Raw genomic sequence first — 25,204 nt, 5'->3', positions numbered from 1 at the left:
GCACCTAGATGATCTCTCACAATGGCCCCAGACAGCATTTGGGAATCACTGTAGAGCAGAAGACATTTACTGCTCTCAGGCAACTTACTACTAAAGCCATTGATCAGGAACAGAGAGGTGTAGGGCTGGAGAATGCATGAAAACTAACCCGGGTTCCTGGGTTAGTGGCATCATGTCTTTTCTGTCGTTGCTAATGCCTGATTCAGCAAGGTACATGCTGGCGTAGACTAGACCTGAATTGAAGCAGCAGTCTAAGGCGCAAAAAGAGATCAGATCATGTTCTGAACTGACCACAGCATTGCTGGGGGTTGAGCTGCAATCACTTCTGAAGATAAGTATGAATTAAAATACAATAAATCGTTTATCTTTTTTATGTCCCAATCATTTATGATCAGAGAGTAATCAGATTCTGGGCATAATTAGGTATAGGGTGGGACCCAATCAGCATCATCTCTACAGAGCGCTCTGCTGTTGCTCATTGGTGTTCACTATCAGAGGGCACATATAAGCTTGGAGCTGGAGCACAGTGAGAGCACTTGGACAGTACGCTGCAGGTGGTGAGTATGGTTTATCTCTTACTGAGCGTGCTTCTTTTATAATGGTGAAGTGCATAGGAGCCATACGTACTAGCCAGGTAGCTGTTACCATGAAAAGGCTTGAAAGGAGGATTCTGGTGGCCTCTGCTTCTGAGCCTGAAGTTCTGAAGTTTAACTCTGATCCAGGGAGTGTCTGTGCTTTCAGCAAGCTCTGAGTAAGTCTTCAAAGCAGGGAGGCTCTGTCTTTATGCCACACAGCCAGCTCAGCTGGGTGGTGGAGCAGGCTGTCCGCAAAGCCTGTCTGCATCCTTGGAGGTCTGCAAGACCCAAGAGGATCCAGCACTGAATCTGTCTGAGCAGGAGACTGAGCTGGGGACCTCCCGAGGTCCCTTCCAGCCTAAGTCCCTCTGCAATTCTTTTGAATTGATTCTTCTGCATTTGTCTTGCTCTCATTTTTATAGAAATGCTACTGAATTGCATTACTGAATAAAATAAAATTACTGAATAAAATAAAGCAAGAAATTAGCAGGTTCCTATGAGCAGAAAAAATTCACATAGATTCTCTCTCTACTGCTGATTTCCATTCTCCCCCAAACCACTTTGAAGTATCTCATCCTTCTTCTTGTTGAAGTTATCAATGCAGTCTGATAACTTAATAAACACAATCTTTTATCTGCAAAGTACTCTATTAGCCTATGATCTTTGTCATATTATTTCAGTAAGTGGCAGCAGCTGAATGTTACCATGCCCAGCCTCTTGGATTTTTTCCAACTCCAGTGGATATTTCCATTATCTCTTGCACCTTCTGTCCAGGCTTTTCTAATTGGATGTATTGCACTCTGAAGAGACTTGAGGGCTAATAGGAGACACCTACAACAGGACACGTTTGACAGCTGGTCAAATAATAGCTGAAGTTTCAGAAAAAAATTAGGGATACAGGTTAGATTTCTGGTGAACAAGAGAAGACGTTGCTCTGCTTTGTGATGGAAGGTGACTTGAAACCACTTTGAAAGCAGTGTGGGGAGATGTTTGCATTGGACATTGCTCTTTTCAGCATTGCTCAGCTGCAGACCTTCCACAGAGGTCCCAACCCCCTCCCTGTCCGTGCTTCTCAAGCAAGCAAGCACATTAGCAGGATGAAACTGCTGAACTTATCAGCAGGAGAGTGGCTCCTTGGTGTTGCGTCAGGCCTTAGAGAGATAGAGGGAAGGTCAAGCTTCAGGTTGTCTGCAATCTTGCATAGACACTACTGAGGTTCCTATGCTTCAGGCTTCAATTTCAGTTTCAGAACTACAGTAGTTCTAGATGTATCTTAACTTCAGTATACTAATCCAGATTCTGGGCACAGCTGGGCAGAGATTTCAGAATGATTCCAGGTTGACAGGATATCTGTTTCCACAGCACTGCACGAGGAATTAACCAGCTCTTGAGAAGAAAAGTGACGAATCCTCCATCAGTAAGGAATGTAGATGTTGATATAGTCAAGGGGCAGGTTTGGGTACTTTGTTCTCTGGTCAGCTAGAAAATACGTCCAACTCTGGGTGACTGAATAAATGGAAATCCCATTCCTTGTGTTTTCTTTCAGGATGTTAAGGGAGCTGAACATAATGAGCCAAATGACCTTAGTTTAAAAAGTGTAATGCTTTTCCCTCCACGTGATTCTGTACTTGGCATCTCAGCACACCAGGTAGTCTCTGAGGCTCAGTTTTAGGGCAGGCTTAGCTGGTCTTAGCAGCAACCCTGGGGCTTGTGGCACTTCTTGTGGTAAGGAGCTCAAAGGCTACAGGTCCCAGGTTGCTGTCCAGTGGGGTAGAAGGGCAGCTGAGGAGGTCACCTGCCTTGGCCTAGGGCACCTACATACGAGTCGGTGATATTATGGGTGATATTGGCTCCTCACATGGTCAGGTGAAACATAGTCTCTGGGACCAACCACTTAAACTGGATGTGCAAACCTGGATTGTATGCCTGCATGGAGGGAGGCAGTAGCAGCAGGTCCTCTCTGGTGATCCCTACAGCTCAGTGTCAGCCCATGGCTGTGCTCAGCTCCCTCAAGGGCAAAGAGGCGCAAGTTGAAGCCAGGACAGACTGGCAGCTGGCCAAAGAGTTGCACTCTTTGGAGCCTGGTCAAGGAGACTCCAGCTCCAGGAAAGGTCTGCATCGGGATGCTTAGGCATGTAAGAAGACTGTGTGGACCAGCCTCTGCATAGGTCAGGTCCACGCTGGAGCTGGAGCTTGGCTTTCTATGGTGCAAGGTTCGTCAGTGTAAGCACCCCTGTGTAATGGAGCTCAGTGGCCTGAGGGAGAATTGGCTGGTGTTCCTCTAGGGAAGGATTTAAGGGTGACCTAGAGACAGTGCCTGAAGACGGCCATGAGCTCTTCTCACAAACACATCACCCAGGGCCAGAAGGCAGCATTTCTCTTCCAAGTGACCCCTCAAATCTCCTATCTTTGACTCACTGAGAGGAGGGCCCAGCACACGGGCCTGCTGGAATGGAGATGGGCCTACAATACACCTGGTTAGCCACTGCCCAGCCTCCCGTGGGCCAGCACCCACCAAGGTCAGGAGATCAGAGGAAAAGGACCCACAGAAGAAACCCTCACACTGCTTTGTAGCAGCTAAAAGTTTCTGCCTCTCTCTGCCCCGCCACAAAATGGTGAAGATGGGCATAAAAGAAAAAAAATGCTAGTAAAATCTTACTTCCAATGTTTTAGTTGGTAAACAGTGATAAGCAGTTTATCTGCGCTTTACCCACAAATGACTTTTGCTCCTTCTCAGTTAATGCATTAGGTAAATAAGGATTTGCTTGGGGAGACATTCTCAAGGCTGACACAAATCCTAGCTTGCAAGAAAACGTATTTTTTCCCCTTTAATCTCTCCCAAGAAGCAACAGGTTTGGTGGTGGTTGGGTATAGCACAGAGAAGCAAAGTTTGCAAGGAGAGTTTTTAATCAGACCATCTGCACTGTCCAGGTCATTTTGGTCTGATTGCTCTGCACACTCATGGTCTCTTGCTGTCTTTTGGGCTGCAGTATGTGCCACCAGGCTGCCTTAGGAAGAGGGGTGGCTGCTCAGTGACTGCCTGCAGGGTTCTAGGTTCTTCCAGAGGCTTTCTTTTCTTCTGAGAACAAAAAACATCAAACATGCTCAGGGGGAGCTCTGTGTACCCAAGTTTTCTTCATGTGTCTACTTCCAGTTGCATTGCAGCTAGCTGGTTAATTGGCATATAGTGGCACTGTGTCTTCTGCTTGAACCAAAGTGACAGAGCTGCCTGGGGTCTTGGCTCACATTTGACCATGCCATGCAGACTCTCAGGTATCCCAAAGAGCTGATTTTTGAAGGCACAGGAGCACAACTCAGGTACAGAGCTGGGCCCTTGTTGCTGCCAGGCTCCACAGTTCATTTTTATCACCCAAGTCAACCATGCCTGGTGCTCTTCTTGAAGCTGGGGTGGCAGGGCCAGGCAGCAACATGCGTTTATTAACCTTCACCTTCAGAGAAGTTCTAGCCTCTGGCTGAACTCTGTTATATTTCTGTGTTTCAGGGACGCCCGCACAGAGTGAACCCCAGCCCCATACACCTGGCTGGTGGAGAAGCCACTGGAAAAGCACAGTGCTGAATTCAAACAAAGAAGTGACTGCAAGTGGGTGAAACCAGTGAGCAGAAGGAGGATGGCAGAAATGGTAATTAAGGCTGCCCTTGGGCTCATACGTTGGGCCACAAGTTATTTAGATAATCGTGACTCATCCATAATAGTATTCTGGCTGCTTGCTTGACTGTTGTGAGTCAGCAGGGCTTTGTAGGCACTACAAAGCCTGGGTGCAAGTCTCCAAACACAACCCTACTGAGCTTCAAAGTCCCTTTATTCATCAAGGGCTGAATAAGGACCAATTCATTGTGTGCATAAGCCAGAAAACAAATTTCCAATTACCAAAACATTTATTTTCTCAGTATGGATGTTTTTCTTAGTCCCCCCAAAATGGCTGATGAACTGCATAGATGATCACTCCATGGATGGTCACACCATAAAGAATCACATGAAATGAAAACTTCATGTAACTGTCTATCCTGTTTCTAGTACTGGTCAGAATACCAGAAATTATAGCAAACACTGAGAATAAAACTAAACTTGACCTTTTCTCTGTATTTAGAGTATTCCTAGAGTACCATTAAGAACATTGTATTTAAGAACCACTAATGAATTTTGTCTCTGGGAACTTATCTAACCCTTTTTTGGTTCCATGTTAACATGTCTGCTCCTATAGCTGTTTCTGATGATTTCATTTGCCTTGTTCTTCAATGCTGTGAAATAGAACTGTGGAGTCATACAATCACTAAGGTCGGAAAAGGTCACTAAGACCATACAGTCCAACTACCAGCCCAATCCCACCATGCCCACTGCCCACGTTCCTCAGTGCCACATCCACACGGCTCCTGAACACCTCCAGGGACGGTGACTGCACCACCTCCCTGGGCAGCCTGTGCCACTGCCTTACCACTCTTTCCGAGAATAGATTTTTTTCTTAACATCCAACCCAAAAATTGTTTCTCTGACTCCTTCTCCAGATCCACCAGAATATGTACATGTGACAAAAGAGCAATTTCCACAGTTTAACTCATCTGCAGAATTAAGTTTTTGGAAAGCCAGTAGGGATGCCCCAAGTGGGCTCCCATCCTGCTTCCATACCCAAATGTGAATGTAATTTCTCACCTTTGGCAATTATTACATGGGTGCTTGCCTGCCATGCTTTTCTTCCCAGATGACTGTGTACTCTATTCCACTATACAGGAGGCAACCAAAGCATGCCTGCTCATGAAAGGCAGCTGCTTGGGAAGTCAGGAAAGCAAAGGCGACAGCACATGGATTCTTCCCAACTTGCCCAGTAAGTGCACATGGACAGCTGCAACGCCTGCCAACAAGTCTCCACACACCTGTATACCCTTGTAAGTAATTCTTTCACGCTTGTTATTTCAGAGTACAGGAAGGTCAATCTCTTCTGAAGAGGAAACCCTGTTGTTACACCAGAACAGTAGTGGCCAGAAGTCTGTAGCTGGACAATATTTTACCCTGATCATGTGTTTTTTTTCCCCTGAAGGCAAAACCCACTGAGTACAAAATCATAGAATCATTAAGGTAGGAAAAGATCTCTAAGACCACCAGCCCACTCTCACCATGCCCACTGACCACATCCCTCGGTGCCACATCTAGAATTTCTCAGTCCATTTAGTCCTGCAGAAAGATTTGGTGGCTCAAAACTCATCTCAATGTTTTTCAGCACACACTTGGAAGAATGTGCTAGTTTGAGACATCGCTTTAGAAGAGCTAAGGTGAACATATTCCAGAGGTAGATTTCAATCAGGGATTTGCATGCTTCTGCAAAATGGACTGTGTGAGGTCTGGTGTTGAGCAGCAGAAGTGAAGGCACTCCCAACTGCTAAGCATGTGTAGACGGTGCTCCCAGTTGTAACATACTGCTGTCACACTCATCCCTTTTCACACCACAGTCAGTGACTGCCACGCATTCATCAGTGGAGGGATACCATTCAGCTACCCTTGTTCATTCAGACAGTCTGAAGCAGCGTGTAAGACTGTTTGAATATTAGCAAAGTCTCTCCAATGACTGGAATGCTTTGTAAAAATTGATTACTATGGCTTGGGCTTTTAAAAAAGAAGGAAATGACACATACAGAGGTTGCCCACTCTTTGTAAGTGACCGAAGAGCTCAGTGCAAGGTGAGGTGACCACTCTGAGGCTGTTCTGTCCTCCGAGCAGCAGATTTCCTCCCAGGGTGAGGTAAGCCTGCCAAAGTGACTAGACGAGAAGTGCTTTAATGGCCCTGCAAACTAAACGCAGACAGGCTATTAAAGATAAGGCTGTCCTATAAATGTCAGGGAAACTGAAGACACATCTCTGCTGTGCCAGAGCGCTAATTCAAATCCAGCATGTGAGGAACCAGAGCCTGTGAGAGGTGTAGCACTGCTGGCCTGGAGCCCACCTGGGGCCCACATGGCATCACTGATTCAGGGAATGAAACACAGCCCCTGCATAGCACTGATGAAAATGCACACGAATCACACAGCACTGGGACAACCACAACACTTTACTTTGCAGAAGCATGTGGAATGAGCTGGTTGTTTTCCCTGCTCTGCGTGAACTATAGATGGCAGCGAATAGGAGGAATGCACTGAACTTTCTGAGATGAAACCTAGCTGAGTTTTGGGGCTGAAAGGGATAGTATCAGGGAAAGAAGGCAAAATGTTATTTTAGTTAAGGATATTAATTACATTTTCCCTGAAATACAGAGACAGACTAGTTCTGATAGTCTTTAATCCAGTTCTGATCTGCTATAACCTGGCCTGCTTTTCCTTTGGACCTCTTATTAAATAACACGTCATGAGTAAAAGTAGGAAAGAATGCTGGAGAAAAAAACATCCTTGTTCACTGCTATCCTGAGCCTATAGCAACTGGTACAAGACAAGAACATCCCCACACCCATGACAACTGCTACAGGACAAGAACATCCCCACCACATATTTTAGGAGCACTAAAGACATTTCTACAGATCTCGATATCCACAGACCTGCTTCCTTTGGGCACATGCACAGGGCTCACATGGCTGACAAAGGAAGCTGACTGTGCTAGCATTATTTTTGTAGTAAAATATGGTAGAGATTAGAAAAGTAATTTGATGAGAACTGCTGAAAATTTGGTGCCTTGCTCCACAGTGAGAAAGAAGATCTCCTTTTGGGGGAGTGCTTACTGTGGTTGCCTTGCTGGAGTGCATGTAGCATGGAAACATCTCATTTACCACAATCACTGGGTATGGTAGATAAATAACCTTGCTTTCTACTCTCAAACTGACTTCCTACAGCCTAGATGTAGGAAGATGTAGTGTAGCTCTCAGGTCACTCTCATGGAAGGCTAAAGGCCACCTGAGGGAGCTGGAGTCTCCTCACACTGTGTCTCAGCTTCTCTGAAAGAGGTGAGCATTTCAGAGGCCTTATGGCAGATGGAAAATGGCTCAGCTGTGGGGAAAACTCATTTGTTGAGTTACTGCCTCGCATTTACCAGCACACAGTAGATGTTGTGATGTGCACAGTAACACTTTCCATGGAGTGAGAGTTAACAGCACGTGTGTAATACACCATAATTCCTAAACTTGGCATGTAAGAAGTGGGGCTGCTTTTGGCAGTAAATGCCTCCAATAAAACATTACCCTGTACTCTTCCAAGAAGTGTATTTATCATGCTTGCAAAACTTGCAGGGAGGTGTGTGACTTTAAGTAAACCAGTGTGTCATCTTGTACCATATGGACTTTCTGTCAGCAGACAGCCATCCTGCCTCCATGGCTGCAATAACACACAAGGATAACTTGGGTTCAAGGTTCAAAGGATGATAGGCGAGAACTGTGCTGAATGGTGAGGGGGTAGGGGTTTGTCACCCCATTTAGAGAGACATGTTGACTATCAACCAGGGGCAATACGTTTGTGGCCCCAATAAACACAGCCCTCATCAACCTTTTTCTTCCTTTTAAAAAGTTCAAGGACAGCATTTCCCTGTTTGCGTAGCAAGATGCATTCAGCTATGTGTTGGACAAACAACTTTTCTACATCTTAGTTGCTATTACTGTGACGTGTTTCTTGGCTTCTGCTAAGAGGCTGACAGAGCCTAGCAAAACCACAAGGCTGAATTGCCCTGACCCAAGAGCTCAGTTTAATTATTTGTTAAAAAACTCCAGAGTTCTCTCCTTCATGGCAGAATTCACTCAACACACAGGAGTGTGAGGAAGCTCTGAGTTGCATAATAAGGCTGCTCAGAAAAAAAAGGTGACTGCTAACTTGTCACAGGTGAAGCTGGGATGTATCAATTTTGTTGTACTTTCTACAAGAGCATAGCTGCGTGAGAGCCCACTGATGCAGGGTTCTGCAGATCTGAGAAGGAAAAGCATCCTGACTGACATTACAGTTCTTTACTCAGGGCACATGCTGGCAAACAAAGATGGCAACTCTAGCCCTTGGTTGAAAATGTTGCCAGGTTCATGCATAAAATTCAGACAGAATTCATCACAAGTATCACTTCAAGGGCATAAAACTCCAAAGCAGGTGGTGGTCATTCACACCCTGAAATCTGGCAATCAATTGACACTGCTGAGAGAGCCCTCTCTCGTCAGCCCGAGACTGAGGTGCCTTGGAGCATCTGGACCTTTCTGATGGCTTGGAGCTATCCTTGCAAGTACAGGAGCAAGGCAAGAAAAACGTTGCTCGGGGATGGCTGAAAATGTAAAAAGAAGAGGTTGAATTGGATAGGATGGAGAAAGAGGAAACGGTCTGGATTGTGCATGGCTTTCTGTGGACTCTGTGTAATCTTGAGGCTTGTTTGCTCTCCTAACTTCACATAGTTATAAATTTCTCCTTATAGAACAAGTAATTTCAGAAAATTACTACATTTAGACTACATTATTTTTTTGTGAAAAGAAATAATTAACTCGAGGTAAGAGTGGTGAAAGACCACAACTAACTCTTCTTGCCATTACTTGATAGATTCATTTTCTCTTGGTGCTGGGTTGTCTCTTATAGGTCTTGCTGGAACCTTATTCAGGTTTTATCTTGCTTGGTTCATATTGTGTAATGGTTGCTCTGATTTGACTTTTCTTTTTTTCCCCCTCCATTAATACAGATCAGAAGAAACAAAGATTTTACCCAACATCTTGAAGAAAATTGGCAGCACCCCCATGGTCCGAGTCAACAAGATTGGGAAGTCCTATGGGCTCAAGTGTGAGCTCTGTGAGTTTCCCCTTTCCACCAGGTTTTTCCGGGCCATGAGGTGTGAGGTTGAGGGGCAGTGGCAGAGGGGGCTTCAGAAGAGACTGTATGGAGGGCAAGAAGAGATGGAACGACCATATGTGGCACATGTTGGGTACTCCTGGTTATTAGTTTGTGGGGCAGTCATCGTCCTGCTGCACCACCCCTGCAGGCTGAGCTGGAGCTGCACATTTCTGGGTCTCTGCCTCCAGGAATTTCTGTTTCCCACTGGGGACCTTCTCAAAGTGCAGCTGGAAGCAGAACAGTGGGGCCTTCCTCCTTGTCTGGGAGGATTTGGTACAGACGGCACCAGGCAAGCTGCAGAGTGAGGCAGAATCCCATTTGCTGGGATGCTGTCTCCCTCCCATGGTACAGCAAGGGAATCATAGAATCATTAAGGTTGGAAAAGACTACTAAGGTCATCTAGTCCAGCCGTCATCCCATCACCACCACCATGCCCACTGACTGTGTCCTGTATGTTTCTTGGATACAAGAAGGGGAACAGGACACCCAGCAGCTGTATGTTCCTGAGCTGTGTGTCGACACAGGGCCTCTTACCCAGCAAAAAAAACAAAGGCTTGCAGCCTGCAGCATTAAGGAAGCAGTTAAGGTCGGATGCAATTACCTTGTAATCTCTATGTTATTGAGGATATCTGTGATAGCGGCGAGGACTTTGGGAGCTGGGGGCTGTGGCGCAGTGCGATGAGCCCACCCTGTCCCTGAGGGAGCTTCACCTTTGATTTCCAGTGGCAAAATGCGAGTACTTCAACGCAGGAGGCAGCGTGAAGGACCGCATCAGCCTGAGGATGGTGGAAGACGCAGAGAGAGCGGGGATTATAAAACCGGGAGACACGCTGATTGAGCCCACTTCAGGGAACACAGGTAGAATCGGTAGCTTGTGGCACCCGCTCGGTCCTCAGGTCCTCACCTTCGTTCCCCTCCCTCCCTCTCTCCTGGCAGACTCACTGCTGAAATTCCTGAGTGCCTCTGGATCTCTGTGCAGGCATGGAGGTGATGCAGATAGCCTGAGGAGCTGGAGAACCTGGGGCTTGAATATTCAGAGATTCCCGAAGAGGGTTTTCCTGATGGGCTGGAGACAAATCTTTTTTTTTTCTCCTTGTCACCATCATGCCACTCAGGCACTAGATTATGGTGGGAGACAGCAGGGGAGTCTCCCCACACTGTCCATCCTGTACAAACCTTCTGTGAATGTTTCCACATCCATGCGCAGCTCCCACTGCTGCTTGTGGGGCAGCACCATGTCCCTGCAGCTGCTGCTGTGCCCTCCCATTGGGGACACACTGCTCCTGCTGCCCCATCTGGCTGGGGAGCAGCTGGCTCCATCCATCACAACAGTGACACTGGCATGCAGATCCCCTTGGCCTGCTGGCCATAGGGTGAGATATGCAGCTTCACACCCCTTCCCCCCTCCCCCCAGAGCATGACTGAGAGCATTTGAGGGTGAGGTACTCCTGAAAAAAATCACCTCTCTCCTGCGCTATGGAAGGAGAAAGGAAACTAGGCTAGGCTTTGTATCAGGAGGAAAGTATTCTCCAGCCTTACCAAGCACTTTATGCCACACCAGTGTTATCACAGATCATGTCCCATGTTACAACATCCTCATGGTGCTTTGAGTGTGTCCTAGAGGGCTCACAGAAGAGATGCATGCTCTCACATGCAGCTTTGCAGTGAAAATGTCTGGGTAGTGTTCACAACCCAGTGGGAGAGAGGCATGTTGGAAGGAGAAGAGAATGTATGCTGGTTGGCTTTGCCAAATGCTGTTGTTGAATGATCTGCTTTCCTCCCCACCACCTAGGAATCGGGCTGGCTCTGGTAGCTGCAGTGAAAGGCTACCGTTGCATCACTGTTTTGCCGGAGAAAATGAGCATGGAGAAGGTCAGAGCTCTGTATGGTATTACCCACAGCCTGGGAACATCTCTCTCTCTGTCTTTATCTGCCTTTTCCCATCAAAAGATAGACCGTCCTCTCCTTTAGAGGGCAGTGAGCTTCTCTGCAGATATGGCATATATCTGTAGCGGTTCAGAAGATTTCCTCTTGACAAAAAAAGCATCCTGCAATGATCTAACTATGAAGTGTCAGTGACGCAGCTTGTGTCATGTGTTAGCTGAACGCGGTGTTTGTAGAGATGTGGGGGCTGGAGGGAGCAGAGGAGAGGCATGCTGGGTGCTGGGGCTGCTGATATACCCTGCTGTATTTCTTTCCAGTGTCTGTCCAGTCACTTGCTTTCTCCATCTCGGTATGATTTCCTTTAACCTGGAGACACTGAATGTTCTTAGAACCACGTTACTTACACAAGCGATGGTGCCCTGGGGATGGTGGAAATCTCCACCTTGGGCCCATGAACAGTTAGCTGAATCACAGAATCACAGAATGGCCCGGGTTGGAAGGAACCTCAAGGATCATGAATCTCCAACCCCCCTGTCACATGCAGGGCCAACAACCTCCCCATTTAATACTAGACCAGGCTGCCCATGGCCCCATCCAACCTGGCCTTGAACACCTCCAGGGATGGGGCATCTACAACCTCTCTGGGCAGCCTGTGCCAGCACCTCATCACTCTCATAGTGAAGAACTTCCCCCTGACATCCAACCTAAATCTTCCCTCCCTCAACTTCAAACCATTTCCCCTTGTCCTGCTCTTATCTACCCTTTCAAAGAGTTGACTCTCCTCCTGTCCGTAGGCTCCGTATAGGTATTGAAACGCTGCAATGAGGTTTTCCTCCCCCACAGCCTTCTTCTCTCCAGGCTGAACAAGCCCAGCTCCCTCAGCCAGTCTTTGTAGGGGAGGTGCTCCAGCCCCTTGATCATTTTTGTGGCCCTCCTCTGAACTCTTTCCAACAGCTCACTGTCTTCTTTGTACTGGGGGCTCCAGACCTGGACACAATACTCCAGATGGGGCCTCACAAGAGCAGAGTAGAGAGGGACAATCACCTCCCTGTCCCTGCTGGCCACCCCCCTTTTGATGGAGCCCAGGATACCATTTGCTTTCTGAGCTGCAACAGCACACTACTGGCTCACGTGAAGTTTTTCGTCCATCAAGGCTCCCAGGTCCTTCTCTGCAGGGCTCCTCTCAAGGACCGCTCCTTCCAGTCTGTATGGATGCCTGGGATTTCTCAGGCCCAAGTGCAAAACCTTGCACTTTGCTGTGTTGAACCTCATCAGGTTCACCTGGGCCCACCTATCAAGTCTGTTGAGGTCCCTCTGAATGGCATCCCTTCCTTCCACTATGAATTCATGTTAATGAAGCCTGATCTGGACCCTGACTTTGCTCTAAACTCAGCTCTCTACTTTCCCAAAGTACCACTCTCATTTTAAGATAAATCTCACTTAAGCTCAGTCTGGATCAGATGCCACATCCAGCTGCCACGAGCTTCACCTCCAGCAGCAGTGGCATGCGCCCACCCTTCTCCTTTGACCCCCTCTTCCTCTGACAGCTGCACCTCCCAGTGGATTAATATGCCAGGATTGATGGTAGTTGCTCTTTCCCACAAGGGATCTTGGGGCAAAGACAGCTTTGAGCTCTTCTTTGCATGCAGGGTCTCAACCCACAACACATACAAAAGCTGCTTTCCAGGCACTATTCTCTACCCTGCTTCCTCTCCCATGTGCCACAGAATGGCACAGTGTTACCTACCTCCTCTGTGTCCCCAGACTGCTCCCAAGTAGGACAAGGCACAAAGCCAAGCTCGAACCCATGTGTCAGCTGCAGGCAGGAGGCTCTTGGTGCCAGAAGGATGTCAAAGATAGCATAACCAAGAACTGGACATTGTATCTCCAAATGTTAAATGTCTCCTGCATGCAAAGCTTCTCTGATATCTGACGCTGCCATGAATGCTTGGGCTCAAATTACCAGCACTGCATGAGACTGGTTGCCTTACATCTCCTTTCTTCCCTCCAAAAGGTTGATATTTTGAAGGCACTGGGTGTTGAAATTGTGAGGACCCCATACACCCGTTTTGATGCTCCAGAGTCTAACATTCGTGTCGCCTGGAAGCTGAAAAATGAAATCCCAAACTCTCACATTCTGGACCAGGTAAACACAGCTCTTTCACGGACTCGCTTCCCAAACACAGCTCATAGAGCAATGCTCCAAGTCGGCCTGCAGCTGGGGCCTTTGGTCAAACTGGCAAGGGAAGCAGATTTCACCACTGTGGAATTACCATTTTATGGCGCATGAAACATAATCTGCTTTACAGAGCAGTGGCAGAAACAAAATCGGGGACACCTCCAAACCTGTAACACTTCTGCCAGCACTGGGAGGTGGGGGAGACTGGGTTTTCTTGCCCACTTGAAAGGCTCCTCATGTTGCTTCAGGTTTACCTTTGACCTGAAAATCACTTTTTACACCAACCTAGCAGCCTCATTCCTGCCTCAGAAATAAACATCATGCTGCAAAGGGCAAAGCCTGATGATTCACAGCAGAAGTTCCTACAGCACTGACTCTTGTACAGGGGGGTACTTCTTCTGGTTAGACCGCACTGCAGGAAAGAATCCTGAAGAAAGAATTGAATAGGATATTTGAGAGGGATGGGGTTTTTTTATTATTATTTTCTGATCACTTCAGCAGTATTGTAGGGCTGTGTTTTCAGCTTTTTCTAGGCAACAGGAAAGGTTAATAACAGCCATCTGCAATGCTGAGGAACTGCTGCTTCCAACAGCAAAGACATCAACAAAACCACAAAACCTGTCAGTGCACAGTGGGGAACAGTCACGCTGTCCTCACACCAGAGGGATCGCACACCAGATAGTGAGTGTTCACAGGCTGCCAGTATTTAGGCTTCCAGTGTGGACAAGTTCTAAGTGTTCTTAGAAACCTGTCCAGAGGTAACAAACAGGAGGAACACCTGTGACCTGGCAGCCGTTGAGAGGCTGCCAGAGAGGGGAGAGGGGCAGCTGGATGTTTTGAGCAAGGCTCATCAGGAGCTATTGCTAGTTCGGTATTTGACCTATGCTTTACCCCATAACTCATGCTGTTCCCTGTTGAAATAAACAGTACCGAAATCCAAGCAACCCTCTGGCTCATTACGACACCACCGCTGAGGAGATCCTGGAGCAGTGTGAAGGTACCGTTTGTACCATTATTTCTCCATGCTGAAGATGTGTGCAGGATTACAGCCCTCTGTGAGAGGCCTGTTTTACATAGTTTATTGAGTGAAAGGTATAGAAGTGGCCAAGAGGGCCTTTGTGAGGGAAGATATCCTTGATAACACTGACACGTAGAGTGTAGCAACTTCACATGACCCACTCCAGATCCACCTAAGCTTGCACGTCTTCCCTGTTATGGCCTCTGATTTCAAAAGCCTGAGGGAAAAGACATAACTGAACTAAACCTGGCTCTCTCCTGAAGCAGGAAGAGCCATCTCTTGGCTGATACAGCACCTAGGTGACCTGAGAGCACAGGGTGGCTCAGGAGTCCTCACTGGAGGGGACACATCCATCAGGGCATGGAGGGTTGCATCAGATCCTGAAATCTCATTTGCAAATCAAATCAGACTGTAACTTAACAAACTAATGACGTTTGATGTGACAGCCAGGGGAGGATGAAGAAGTATCTCAGCCCATGCCTGTACAGATAGAAGTGAAATTTATTGCCAGTACTGGGAGCAGTGCAAAAGGTGAACAAGATTCAGGCGTTTTGTCTGGAGGGCAGATATCATAATAGCACAGTAGTTGGGTAGCAACAGAAACAAGAATCTCAGCCTTCCTTCCATTACATTTAGATTTGCTCCTGCTGGCAGCCAGTAGTGAACTGCAAGTCCTTTTGCCCCAGTGTAATTGCATCATAGGGCTCTGAAGGCCTGGCACAGATTCTGCTCCTACAAGTCCTAAATCACTATAATTTTTCCAAAATCAGTGACACTACATCTGACTGACACTGGCACCACCAAACTCCCTGGGTACTAACACTATCTGACAAGCTGTCTCTCCTGTTGATGTGTGTGACCATTATTCACATGCACGCTGTGATCCAATGCAGTGCAGCCTGAGAGGGCTGGAGGTGCTGAGATCTTCCCTCCCCGTTAAACCAGTAGATGCAAACTGTGAAGAAACTATGACAATCAGTGGGAAAACTGGAGGTCATCCTCAGCCTCCTATGCTGAGGAAGGACCGGTTGTGGTCAAATCCAAGTAGGTCCTCCAAGCTCCTCAGCACGCCTGTTAGCATGAACCCTCCCTTACCACATACAGAATTGTAGCAGCTGATGGACACGGGACTTGGACAAAAGAAAGACACTGCTATGGCCAGGCTGAGTCCCTATGAGCCTCTCTCTTCTCTGACTTGCAGGCAAGGTCCACATGGTGGTGATTGGGTCCGGCACAGGGGGCACCGTCACTGGCGTTGCGAGGAAGTTGAAGGAGAAGTGCCCAGAGTGCAAAGTAAGCTGGGAGACAGGGCTCCCATTGGCTCCCCTGGATTTTCCTGCCTATGTTTTTGATCAAAACTAATGCTATGTTTCACATGTGGCAGGGCTGAGCTACCAACTGTTGTCTCTTCCTATTCATTTTTTCATGCTGAGCTTGGCTTTTGTTGGAAACAATTTGGTGTTACGCTCAGCTTGAGCTAGATTCATTCAAATGCCTTGGAAGTCAAAGGGTCCACAGCCTCATTACTAATCCTGCCCTGCACTTTTTAGGACATGGTCAGGTGTCTTCTGAAGAAGCATCTGGCCCAGCTGACAGCATTACTGCTGCTGCTCCTGGGTAACTGGCTGCTGGAAGATACTACCCTGGCGGTGCCCGTGCTTCTCACCTGCTTTTGCAGATGCCTCCACACCAAATGGTTGACACCACTCATAGATGTTCATTCTGTGCAGCTTTGAGACCAACTAGAGGCTTGGCGATTACTTCTCCCCACATGTAGAGAGCATGAACTCTGATGGTGGTACAGGCTGAGCCACTGGTGGACCTGGGCATGAGATAAGCTCTTTGGTTGCCTGGACCTGCATGTGGAGCAGTGCTGTGATTCCTTCTGAAGCTGAACACTAAAGGAAGTAGCCTCAGCTCAGATGAAAGGCTATAAGCAATTAGAGAGATGCCACTGTCAGCCAGCAGAACTGGATCCAGATAGGATGTCTGTCTGTAGCCACAGGCTTATACCAGTTTGTGCTAACTGGCAGGCACTGCAGTGGTGCAAATGAAGGAGATGTCACTTTCTCTCCTAAGGGCTGAACGTTGGAAGTATCAGCCTCTGCCAAAAGGGTGATGACAAACACCTGGAGAGTGACAACATTTTAAGCCATCGTTGTCATTTCTGTTGCAGCTGAGCCCTCTTCATTAAAATAAATAAATATTCATTAAAATAAATAAATAAATAAATAAATAGGAAACTAGTTTTTATCCTGGAAGACTTCCACATTGCCAGTGGATAGTAATATTAATGAATATACTGGGAAGAAAAATGTCACTGATAAAGATGTGGGTATTTTTTTCTTTGAGATGATATTTTTGAACTCCTTTTATGGTTAAAAATATTTCCTTCCCTTGCAGATAATTGGTGTAGACCCTGAGGGCTCCATTGTCGCTCTGCCCAGTGAGTTGAACAGGACGAACAACACAACCGTAGAGGTGGAGGGCATTGGGCATGACTTTATCCCCACTGTCCTGGACAGATCAGTAAGTGGCTCTGTGATGAGAGGCCTCTGTCTGATCTTTGTCTTTGCATCCAACCTACTTCTACCATTTTCTGTCCCTCATCCTGACTCTGGACCTGTCAGACAGTCTTCCATTCTCCAAGGAAAGGGTTCTGGCTGGAAAGGCTAGAGGGGTGCTCACAAACAAGGACTCGGGGTGCTCTGATAAATGCATTTGTTTTCATCAAGTGTGGAAAGCGGCTCAAAGCTACCAGGTGCTGTAAGCATCAGCACCATGGCGGATGTCAGACAGCTGGGGCAGCCTGAAAAATCTCCTCCAGGAACTGACCATCTTGCTTTCTCTTCAGGTGGTTGATCAATGGTATAAATGCAATGACAGAGATTCGTTCCTCATGTCTCGCAGGCTGATTAGAGAGGAAGGATTGTTGTGTGGTAAGCATCAATGACAGCAGCTGCTTCTCTTAACAAACTTTTTCAACCTCATCTTTTAATAGCTTTGGGATCAAAGCAATTGCAAAGGTAGGTGCTCTCTGCATTTTGTGTCTGCTAGGTTAATGGGGTTGAGTGGCCATTATGTAGATCTCCGTAGATGTTAAAGGTATTGCAGGGAGTCATTGGTCTGGGATCTGGCTCATCTTCAACAATAATTATAGAAGCAGTAACTCTCCGCTTGCTGTAATGCTTTTGCACATGGATCTTCTGGCCTAATTTTGCCTGGTGTAGTGTTACATGGGCTGAAGAGAAGGATTACTGGGATTCAAAATAGGACAGGTGGACTAAAACTGTCCCTCTGCTACCAAATGTGTGAGGCTATAATCTTTGTCTTTGAACTACTGCCATACTAGAGGTTCCAGGTTTGGACCAGGAAAGTTTGAAAGTAAAGTAAGTGTAAGATGTTCTTATTATTTCTCCTCATGCCAACAAACTGGAAGTGATCCTTAGGGCTTCCCAAAGTGAATAGATGTCCTCAGGCAAACCCTGCCTGTACTCTATGGGCCCTTACATAGCATCAGCATTTTTCAGCCTTGCCTGTCCCTGAGTACATAGCTATAGCTTTGCACCCAGGACCAGACGATATAGAGGCTTGTAGTTACAGCTGGATGAGCTCTCGCATCCCAGGAGCCTTGAGAGAGATCAGGCTATTTGTTACGTTGATTTAACTTAGCAGAGACAAAGTCACTATGTTTCGATGGAAACCACTTGCTGAACTTGTCTATAAATTCTGAATAGCTTCATTGCTAGCTAGAATTGCATTACTTCAGAGACTTTCACCATTAGTTTGAAAAATGTGACCCAGTGCTAATTAACCTGCAGTAAACTACGTGCTGCCTTGAGCGTGGTGTGTAATGGGCACACAGATAGTGGAATGACTTTGACTTCCAGTACTCAAACTACCCATGGAGAAATTGCCTCTGTAAAGCAGTGACCTGCTTCCCCTACGTGCAGCAAACCACATGCACGCACACACACACACTGTTCAGGTCTTTCCATCACGTCGGCCTGGTATTCCAAGCATGAGTGTAATGTTTATGTTTTGGGTTTTTTTTTCTTCCCAATCTTTACCATGCATTTAAAGCAAATCTTTGATTGACAAACGCTTTCACCAGGAGGCCTTGATTTGGCATAGTGTTCTCCTCACCCAAAGAAAGGGTGTGATATGGGCAGCAGTGATATGAATGTCCCTATATTGAACCTTTCAGCCCTTGGCCAGAAGGAATCACAGGAGGTGATTTATAAGGTTCGTAGGGGAACTCTTCTTGCTGCCTCATAAGCCTATTGCCACAAGACATCCTAGGAACATGTCCTGTCAGTCCCTGCTCGGTCTCTTCCTACCCTATGAGGCTATTTCCCTCCTAGTGCTTGTCTCTCTCTTCTTGGTACCCATCAGGTGGCAGCTCAGGCAGTGCCATGTCAGTCGCCGTGCAGGCTGCCAAGGACCTGAAGGATGGTCAGCGCTGCGTCGTCATCCTGCCTGACTCTGTCAGGAACTACATGTGAGTTTCCCACTTCCCCTCAAACAGCTCACAGGAAATAAAATGACATGAAGAAACAACACAATGCAGCGATAAACAGCACGGGCTGGCTGTTGGGCCACTTGGGTTTTATTTCCTCATGTCGTTGCCTTACTGCACGGAGCAGGAATCAGTCAAGCTAAAGTTTTTGAACTTGCATGCCTCGAGTTAGGAACGCAAATAGCTGGCGTGCTTTGAGGAGTCACTGAGCACCTGCAGCTCCCAGTGACCTTAAAAGGGGCTGAAAGCAGCCAGCTGCAAAAATCATGGGAACCCTGAGGCAGTGCTGTGGTCTAATGCATGGAGCAGAGCACGACTGCTTGTGGAAGATTCACAGACCTGTTCTTTTTTGTTGATTTCTAGGTCCAAGTTCTTGAATGATAAATGGATGATAAAAAACGGATTCCTAAATGACGTCCAGGAGCACAAGCCCTGGTAAGACAACTTCCACCAGTATGAACTGTGCTAAGGGTAACAGCCTTCTGAGTCTGGGAATCATTATTTTCAAAGGAAAGCTTTATCATCTAGTATTTAAAAAAAAAATGCAATTAACTCCAGATCCCTCTCGGAAGGCTGTAAAGTCAGCTCCTCTATTCTCAGTGTTGAGATATCCCTTTTCTCCAATTAGTCTAGTAAGGAGCCATTTCTGTTCTGAAGATGCTGTTCTACTCCTATGTGACAGTCGTTGTCCAGTACACTGAGGAGAGTGATGGAGAGGAATCTGGTCAGCCTCTCCTTACAGGCTTAAAGCATGAGCTTTGCAGGCAGGCAGACAGAATATCTCTGCACAGTTGGCCTTATCTCTACTGGCCTTGCCACCCTGAGCACATCCTGCAGCCGTGCAGCATTGACTAACTTCTTGGTGCTGCCATTTGTCTTTCAACAGGTGGTGGAACATCAAGGTGCAGAAACTAAATCTCTCAGCCCCTCTCATTCTTCTCCCAGAAGTCAGCTGTCAAAAGGCAATTGAAATCCTTCGGGAGAAGGGATACGACCAGGCTCCTGTTGTTGCTGAATCAGGGTAACTATTTTTACTTGGTACAGAGACGGCCATTCCAACAGGAAAAACAGCCACCATGAAGCTAAAAAGAAAGTCCTACCTACTTATCCAATGATAGAGCACTTGTGCTGAATTCTGAGATGCACATTTTTAAAATGCCATCCGCCTCCTTGTGAAGAATAAGCATATGGTTCAAAATCTGGAGACATTCTATCCCATAAATTCTTCAGGCATTTCATGAGCTCAGTGTTTCCTAGAACAGAATAACTGGAAAGTTTAGAGCCTTTATTTTTGCTAACAATAAAAAGAGACACAATTCATCAAGGCAACTCTCTGTGATAGGTCATTCTAGGAGGTTGTCACCATAGGACCCCTGCCCACTAAAGATCCAAATCGAGTGAGGAGAAAGCTGGTGCCTCTTGCTCACAGCAGCAGGAAGTTAGACACTGACTTCACAAGATGTGTGCTTGACCTCAGGCCTGGCTTTCTGGAAAGCTCTGTTCCTTTGCAGACTTATTCTGGGGATGGTGACCCTCAGTAACACCTTGACCTCAGTGCTGGCTGGAAGCGCGCAGTTCTCAGACCCCGTTACAAAAGTAATCTACGACCAGTTCTCTAAGGTACTGCTAAGGTTGTGGCTGCTGTCTTCTACTGTCTGTGGATGGGGAGGAGATGCTTCACTACCCTCAGGTGTGAGAGCAGCTGGGAGAGGAGGGCAGAGAGGGGAAGGTGGAGAGAAATGGGGAGGGTGACCATCATGGAGATGAGAACAGGGAAGGCACCTGCAAAAATGTTGCCAGCCCTGTGGAGTTCAGATGTGGGAGCTTCTACATCAGGAGCAAAGCACTTAAAGGTCCTCACCCATTCTTACCTTTGGCCAGCGCCCACTGAGAGCAAAGCCCAGACATTCACAGGTCTGGGCAGTGGGTATGGGCTCTGAAGGGACACTGGGCAGGTCCCGTGTGCGACCTGGAGGGATGCCTGGGAGGGGTGACCATCAGCAGTCCAGAGATAGAATGAGGTATATGGTTGGTGCTGGAGGTAGCTCATGCTGGCTCACAGAGGCTTTCAGAGAGGGAGACAGCAGTGTATTTTAGTTGTGCCAAAGCCAACAGACACTCCCAAAAAACGGTACTGGTGAGTAAGGAAGGTCCACTCTGCTCACTTGGCTACGATCAGAGGTGGGAGGCAGGCTCCTCATCTCTGTTCTGTAAATGTGAAGTGAATTGTAAAATGTCTCTTTCTGTCCTGTTTAGATCAGCCTGGAGGACAGCCTTGGGAAGCTTTCCTGCATCCTAGAGAAGGACCACTTCGCTATTGTCATGCACGAGCAAATGCAGTGTAGGTATCTGTAAAAAGGGGAAGCACTGTCAGGGCTTTGCACAAATGTCTGAGAGGGGAGAGGGAAATCCCCAAAACAAACTTGAGAGAGATCAATGCAGCTGCTCCACATGTGCAGTATCTGCAGCTTTGCAGGAAGGAGTTGCACCTCGCTCTGCAAAGTGCTGAAATAGCCCAATTATTCACCCATTTCCTTTCTCAATACTGCAGGGATGAGGGGAACAAAGGGAAACCTTAGTCAGTGGAGCCTGGAACCAGGTTGTGACTGTCTGTGTCCCACAGGTGCATATCACAGATCCTGCCCTTTGGATCTGTGTTGTTTCCACAGTGAAAAAATAACACTGAAGAACACAGCTCCTCATCTCATAGTTTCCCATGGAAACCCATCTTTGGAAATGGGAGCGCGTTCACTTGGTCTCCTCCCATGACAAGCAAGGCAGACTGTAGGTAGCATCTGGAGTGTGGTGTGTTTGCTGTGCAGCTGTAGCCTCAGGCTTTTAGTACTTGTTTAGTCTCTTGGCCTTGGATTCAAATCACTGCTTTGCTGGTTGTGGGCAACAGAGGAAACAAGGGAACTGAGGGATAGCTGCAGAATTAGTAGCCTGAGGACAGGGGCAAAGGAGAGTTTGAATAGGTTCGAAAAGTCTTAGGTGGAATTGAGGCATATAAGTGTAAGGGAAAAAACTATGCAGTCTACATCCCACTGCTTAAAGACCTTCTCCATACGCACAGAGGCTGTGACATCTTCTCTGAACACCTCTGTTCCTACTTCCAGCCCAAGGGATGCAGCCAAGGGATGTTCTCCTGCCAATGTGCCCTGAGTGGCCTGAGCCAAAAAAACACTTTACGGGGCCCTCATGGTTGTGTGCTATCAGACACCTTTCCTGGAGGGCTGGGGAAAGTTAAGAAAGCTGAAAAGAGGTATGTTGGACTGTGAGCACCATACCTTCAGACATCCTGTTATAAGTCCTTCCTGGACTGAGGTTGGGTATAGGAATGCTCTGCCAGTGAAGAAAAACCATTTGATGAGTCCAATAAAGCATGCATAGCAGCAGCTATTCCCCTGACAGAAACAGGTATGGTGGTAGGTGCAGTTCTGCAAATCTGGCCTAACACATCTTTCTGGTACAATAAAACTTGCAGAGGTACGAATTTGACCTTGTCTTGAGGAGGTTCTTTGTTTAAAATATAGCAACACAAAAAAAGACCCAAATAGTCAGAAGACCCATGTTTAGCATGACACTAGAGCTGAAGGCTGCAATTAAACTGACTTTATGGGATTACACACTGAGCACACAAGGTGTTCCTGAGTGAGCAGCGTGCACTATTTGTGCTGTACTGACTGCCAGCAGCAGGCTGCTGTTGAAATGGCAGCCCCAAACCTGCTGTGTGCCAGCTGCCCAATCCATCTGCTTGCATCCCTGTGGCCTGCTGCAGATCCCCCTGCAGCTCCAAAGCCACCTGCAAGCCCAACCAAGCAAAAGCCTCTTTTTCAAATCTGCCTTTGGTGCACAGTTTCAATTCTTTCACCAAAAAACACATTTGGGCTGACTTCCCTTTCTCAGCAGTGTTGCTGCTTTAATGCCCTCACAGTTAGCCCCTTGTATCTTATTGCCACATGTTCACAGTTTGTTCTTCTTCCTCGTGTTTGGACGCTGGTGGCTAGTTTTATTTTCCTTTAGGAAAACATCAGATAGTTGAAGTAATTGCTGCGATGTTGTTTTATTAATGGTAGTGTAGGACATTATTAGAGCAGAATAGGAAGCGTCTCTAAAGAATCTCATTGCTGCTCTAAGGAGTCTCATTAGTTCAGCCTGAAAAGTGTTGCAGCGATAGAAGCAGAACCAGAATGGAGGCTGGCTACAAACAATGGGGAAGTCAGGGGTCCTGCTCTGATAAGAGTGCACTATTTGCAGTTAAACCTCCCTGATGTGACTCTGTAACCTGAGTTGAGGCTGCCCTGGTCATTTCAGTTGAGGTATGGCAGAGACAGCTGCTGTCCCACTTATGATTTTCTCTTAAAAAATGAACAGCAGCCTCAATCTGCACGGCTGTGGCTTTTAAAATTCTTCTTTCTCTTCTTCTTTTCTTCCTTTTTTCCTTAAATTCTCCTCCACTAACCTGGTGTTTTCCATGCTTCCAGTCAGTGGAAATGGCAGTTCCTTCATGAAACAGATGGTGTTTGGAGTGGTCACCGCGATGGACCTCCTCACCTTTGTCAGCAGAAATGACAAGAAGTAAGGAAGGAGCCCAGCTGTGCTGAGCCCCATGCCTCCAGCAGGGTCAGCTGCTCCTCCTGAGCATGAAACACGTGGCTGAGGATATTTTGTGGTCTAATCCAGCTGATGGTTTCTCAAAATGACTGTGTGAAAATTGTAATGTAATAACTGCGTGTCTGCTAGATGCCAGCCAGAGCATCACTAAAAAGAAGTGAAACAAAGAAATTACATTTGATGGCCATATGTGGTTACATGAAGCTACCGAGGGCTGGACAGGTAACAAGGGGTTAGTTGGGATGAGGATTGCTGTTGTTGTTGCCCAGATGTTTCCCAATGCAGGTTTTAGTGCCTTCAGGAGAAGGAGTGCCTTCAGGTCTCACTGAGATTGGAGTCCATCTCCAACAAGAGCAGCTCAACTCCTCTAGGCTCCTCTTGAAGGCTGGGGACAAGCCATGTCACACTGCACCCTCCTGACCCTCATCACCTCTCACAGATGCTGCAGCTCCCTGCTCCTCATCCCTGGCTCCTTTTGGGAGCCACAGAGGGAGAATCTGACTCCCTCACTGGGGCGAGCAGGAGGGACAGAGCCAGGAGGAGCAGGGTGTGGGTGGGATACGGACACCCTGCTAAACACAAAGAGGGGAGCTGGGCAGGCACAAGGAGGGTGGGTGGGAAGTGACATCCAAGGGCTGCGATGGGCAGAGGGGTGGGAAGTGAGGGACAAGGTGCTGGGCAAATGGGGAATGCGAGCTCCTGTGGGGCTGCAGGCCTGAGAGGGCTGGTGGCAGCAGTGCCAGCCGCACCCATCTGAGAAGCAGAGACTCATTCTCACAACGTGATAACAGGGCCATGAGATGGGGCTACGACCCAATTTCCTGTATAATTCAGCTCATGAATATTCAGCCTGAGGGCTCATTTTCAAGGGAGCAAAGGGGGAAGGGGTCCTATTTCTGTCATAATATTGTGTTCCGGGAACTGATAACGAAGGTCAAAAGAGGCATTTGTCATGGCTCTGAAAATGTAAATGAAATCAAATGTGAAACCAGTGCTGTGGGAACAAGCAGAATTGCTGCTGCAGAAACCTGCTTTGGGAGAGCTGCTCTCAAAACAAGCAGAGAGCTTTGCAGTTTTCCCTGCATCTCAGGAACTCCTCTGAGGGGACAACAACTAATTTTGGCTTGCTGCTAAGTGGCTAGTCCGTATTTTCAATTTAATCTAGTTTGTATAAGATTTTTATTAAATTAAGGAATACTGAAGTATTTATATTTAGGAATAGTGTCTCTGCCACCCTTTGCTCCCTTCAGTTACACAAACATTATCACATCTCCTGCAAGTTTTTGCCTGAGTAACTACCATATTTGTCCAGAAAAAAGTAAAAACTAATCAGATCGACCTTATTGTACTGTATTTACTTTAGCAGCTCTGTTGCAAACTGAAAGATGTGTGGTGAAACGTGCCACAATCAGTGGCAAAGGGAGACACGCAGGAGCCCATCACAAAGCACTGCTGTGTTGTGTGGGTAATGGAGCCCTGGCACAGGCAGCCCGGGGCTTGTGTGCTCTCCTCTTTGGAGACCTCCAAACCCCAAGATGTGGGGCTGGGCACCCTGCTCTGTGTGTCCCTGCTGGAGCTGGGGTTGGGCAAGGTGATTTCCAGAGGCCCCTTCCCACCTCAACCGGTTCATG

The 25,204-nt window shown here is 47.2% G+C and overlaps 1 protein-coding gene across 1 annotated transcript; it reads left to right on the top strand.

The window, feature by feature from the left end:
- Positions 1-469: 469 nt before the first annotated feature.
- LOC122155969 (cystathionine beta-synthase-like) lies at positions 470-24,911 on the top strand. Its single transcript, XM_042810357.1, has 17 exons — positions 470-557; positions 4,078-4,216; positions 5,323-5,477; positions 9,211-9,317; positions 10,083-10,217; positions 11,152-11,231; positions 13,258-13,389; positions 14,350-14,419; positions 15,642-15,733; positions 16,844-16,969; positions 17,295-17,379; positions 18,836-18,941; positions 19,323-19,394; positions 19,846-19,980; positions 20,471-20,579; positions 21,216-21,300; positions 23,444-24,911. Exons 2-17 carry the CDS (start codon positions 4,205-4,207, stop codon positions 23,539-23,541), a joined length of 1,599 nt encoding a protein of 532 aa, XP_042666291.1. The 5' UTR covers positions 470-557; positions 4,078-4,204; the 3' UTR covers positions 23,542-24,911.
- Positions 24,912-25,204: the final 293 nt, after the last annotated feature.

This window comes from Centrocercus urophasianus, unplaced genomic scaffold (genome assembly GCF_019232065.1).
Source record: "Centrocercus urophasianus isolate 14NV4802_14NV808 unplaced genomic scaffold, USGS_Curo_1.0 seq_12, whole genome shotgun sequence".
NCBI classification, from domain to species: Eukaryota; Metazoa; Chordata; class Aves; order Galliformes; family Phasianidae; genus Centrocercus; species Centrocercus urophasianus.
The sequence above is the reverse complement of the archived record's forward strand: the minus strand, read 5'-3'. Positions and strand labels throughout refer to the sequence as shown.

Excerpts from the sequence above, each read along its gene's own strand:
- LOC122155969 (XM_042810357.1), top strand. Across the intron at positions 13,390-14,349 it reads ACTCTCACATTCTGGACCAG|TACCGAAATCCAAGCAACCC; the intron begins GTAAACACAGCT and ends TGAAATAAACAG. Across the intron at positions 20,580-21,215 it reads TCTACGACCAGTTCTCTAAG|ATCAGCCTGGAGGACAGCCT; the intron begins GTACTGCTAAGG and ends TGTCCTGTTTAG.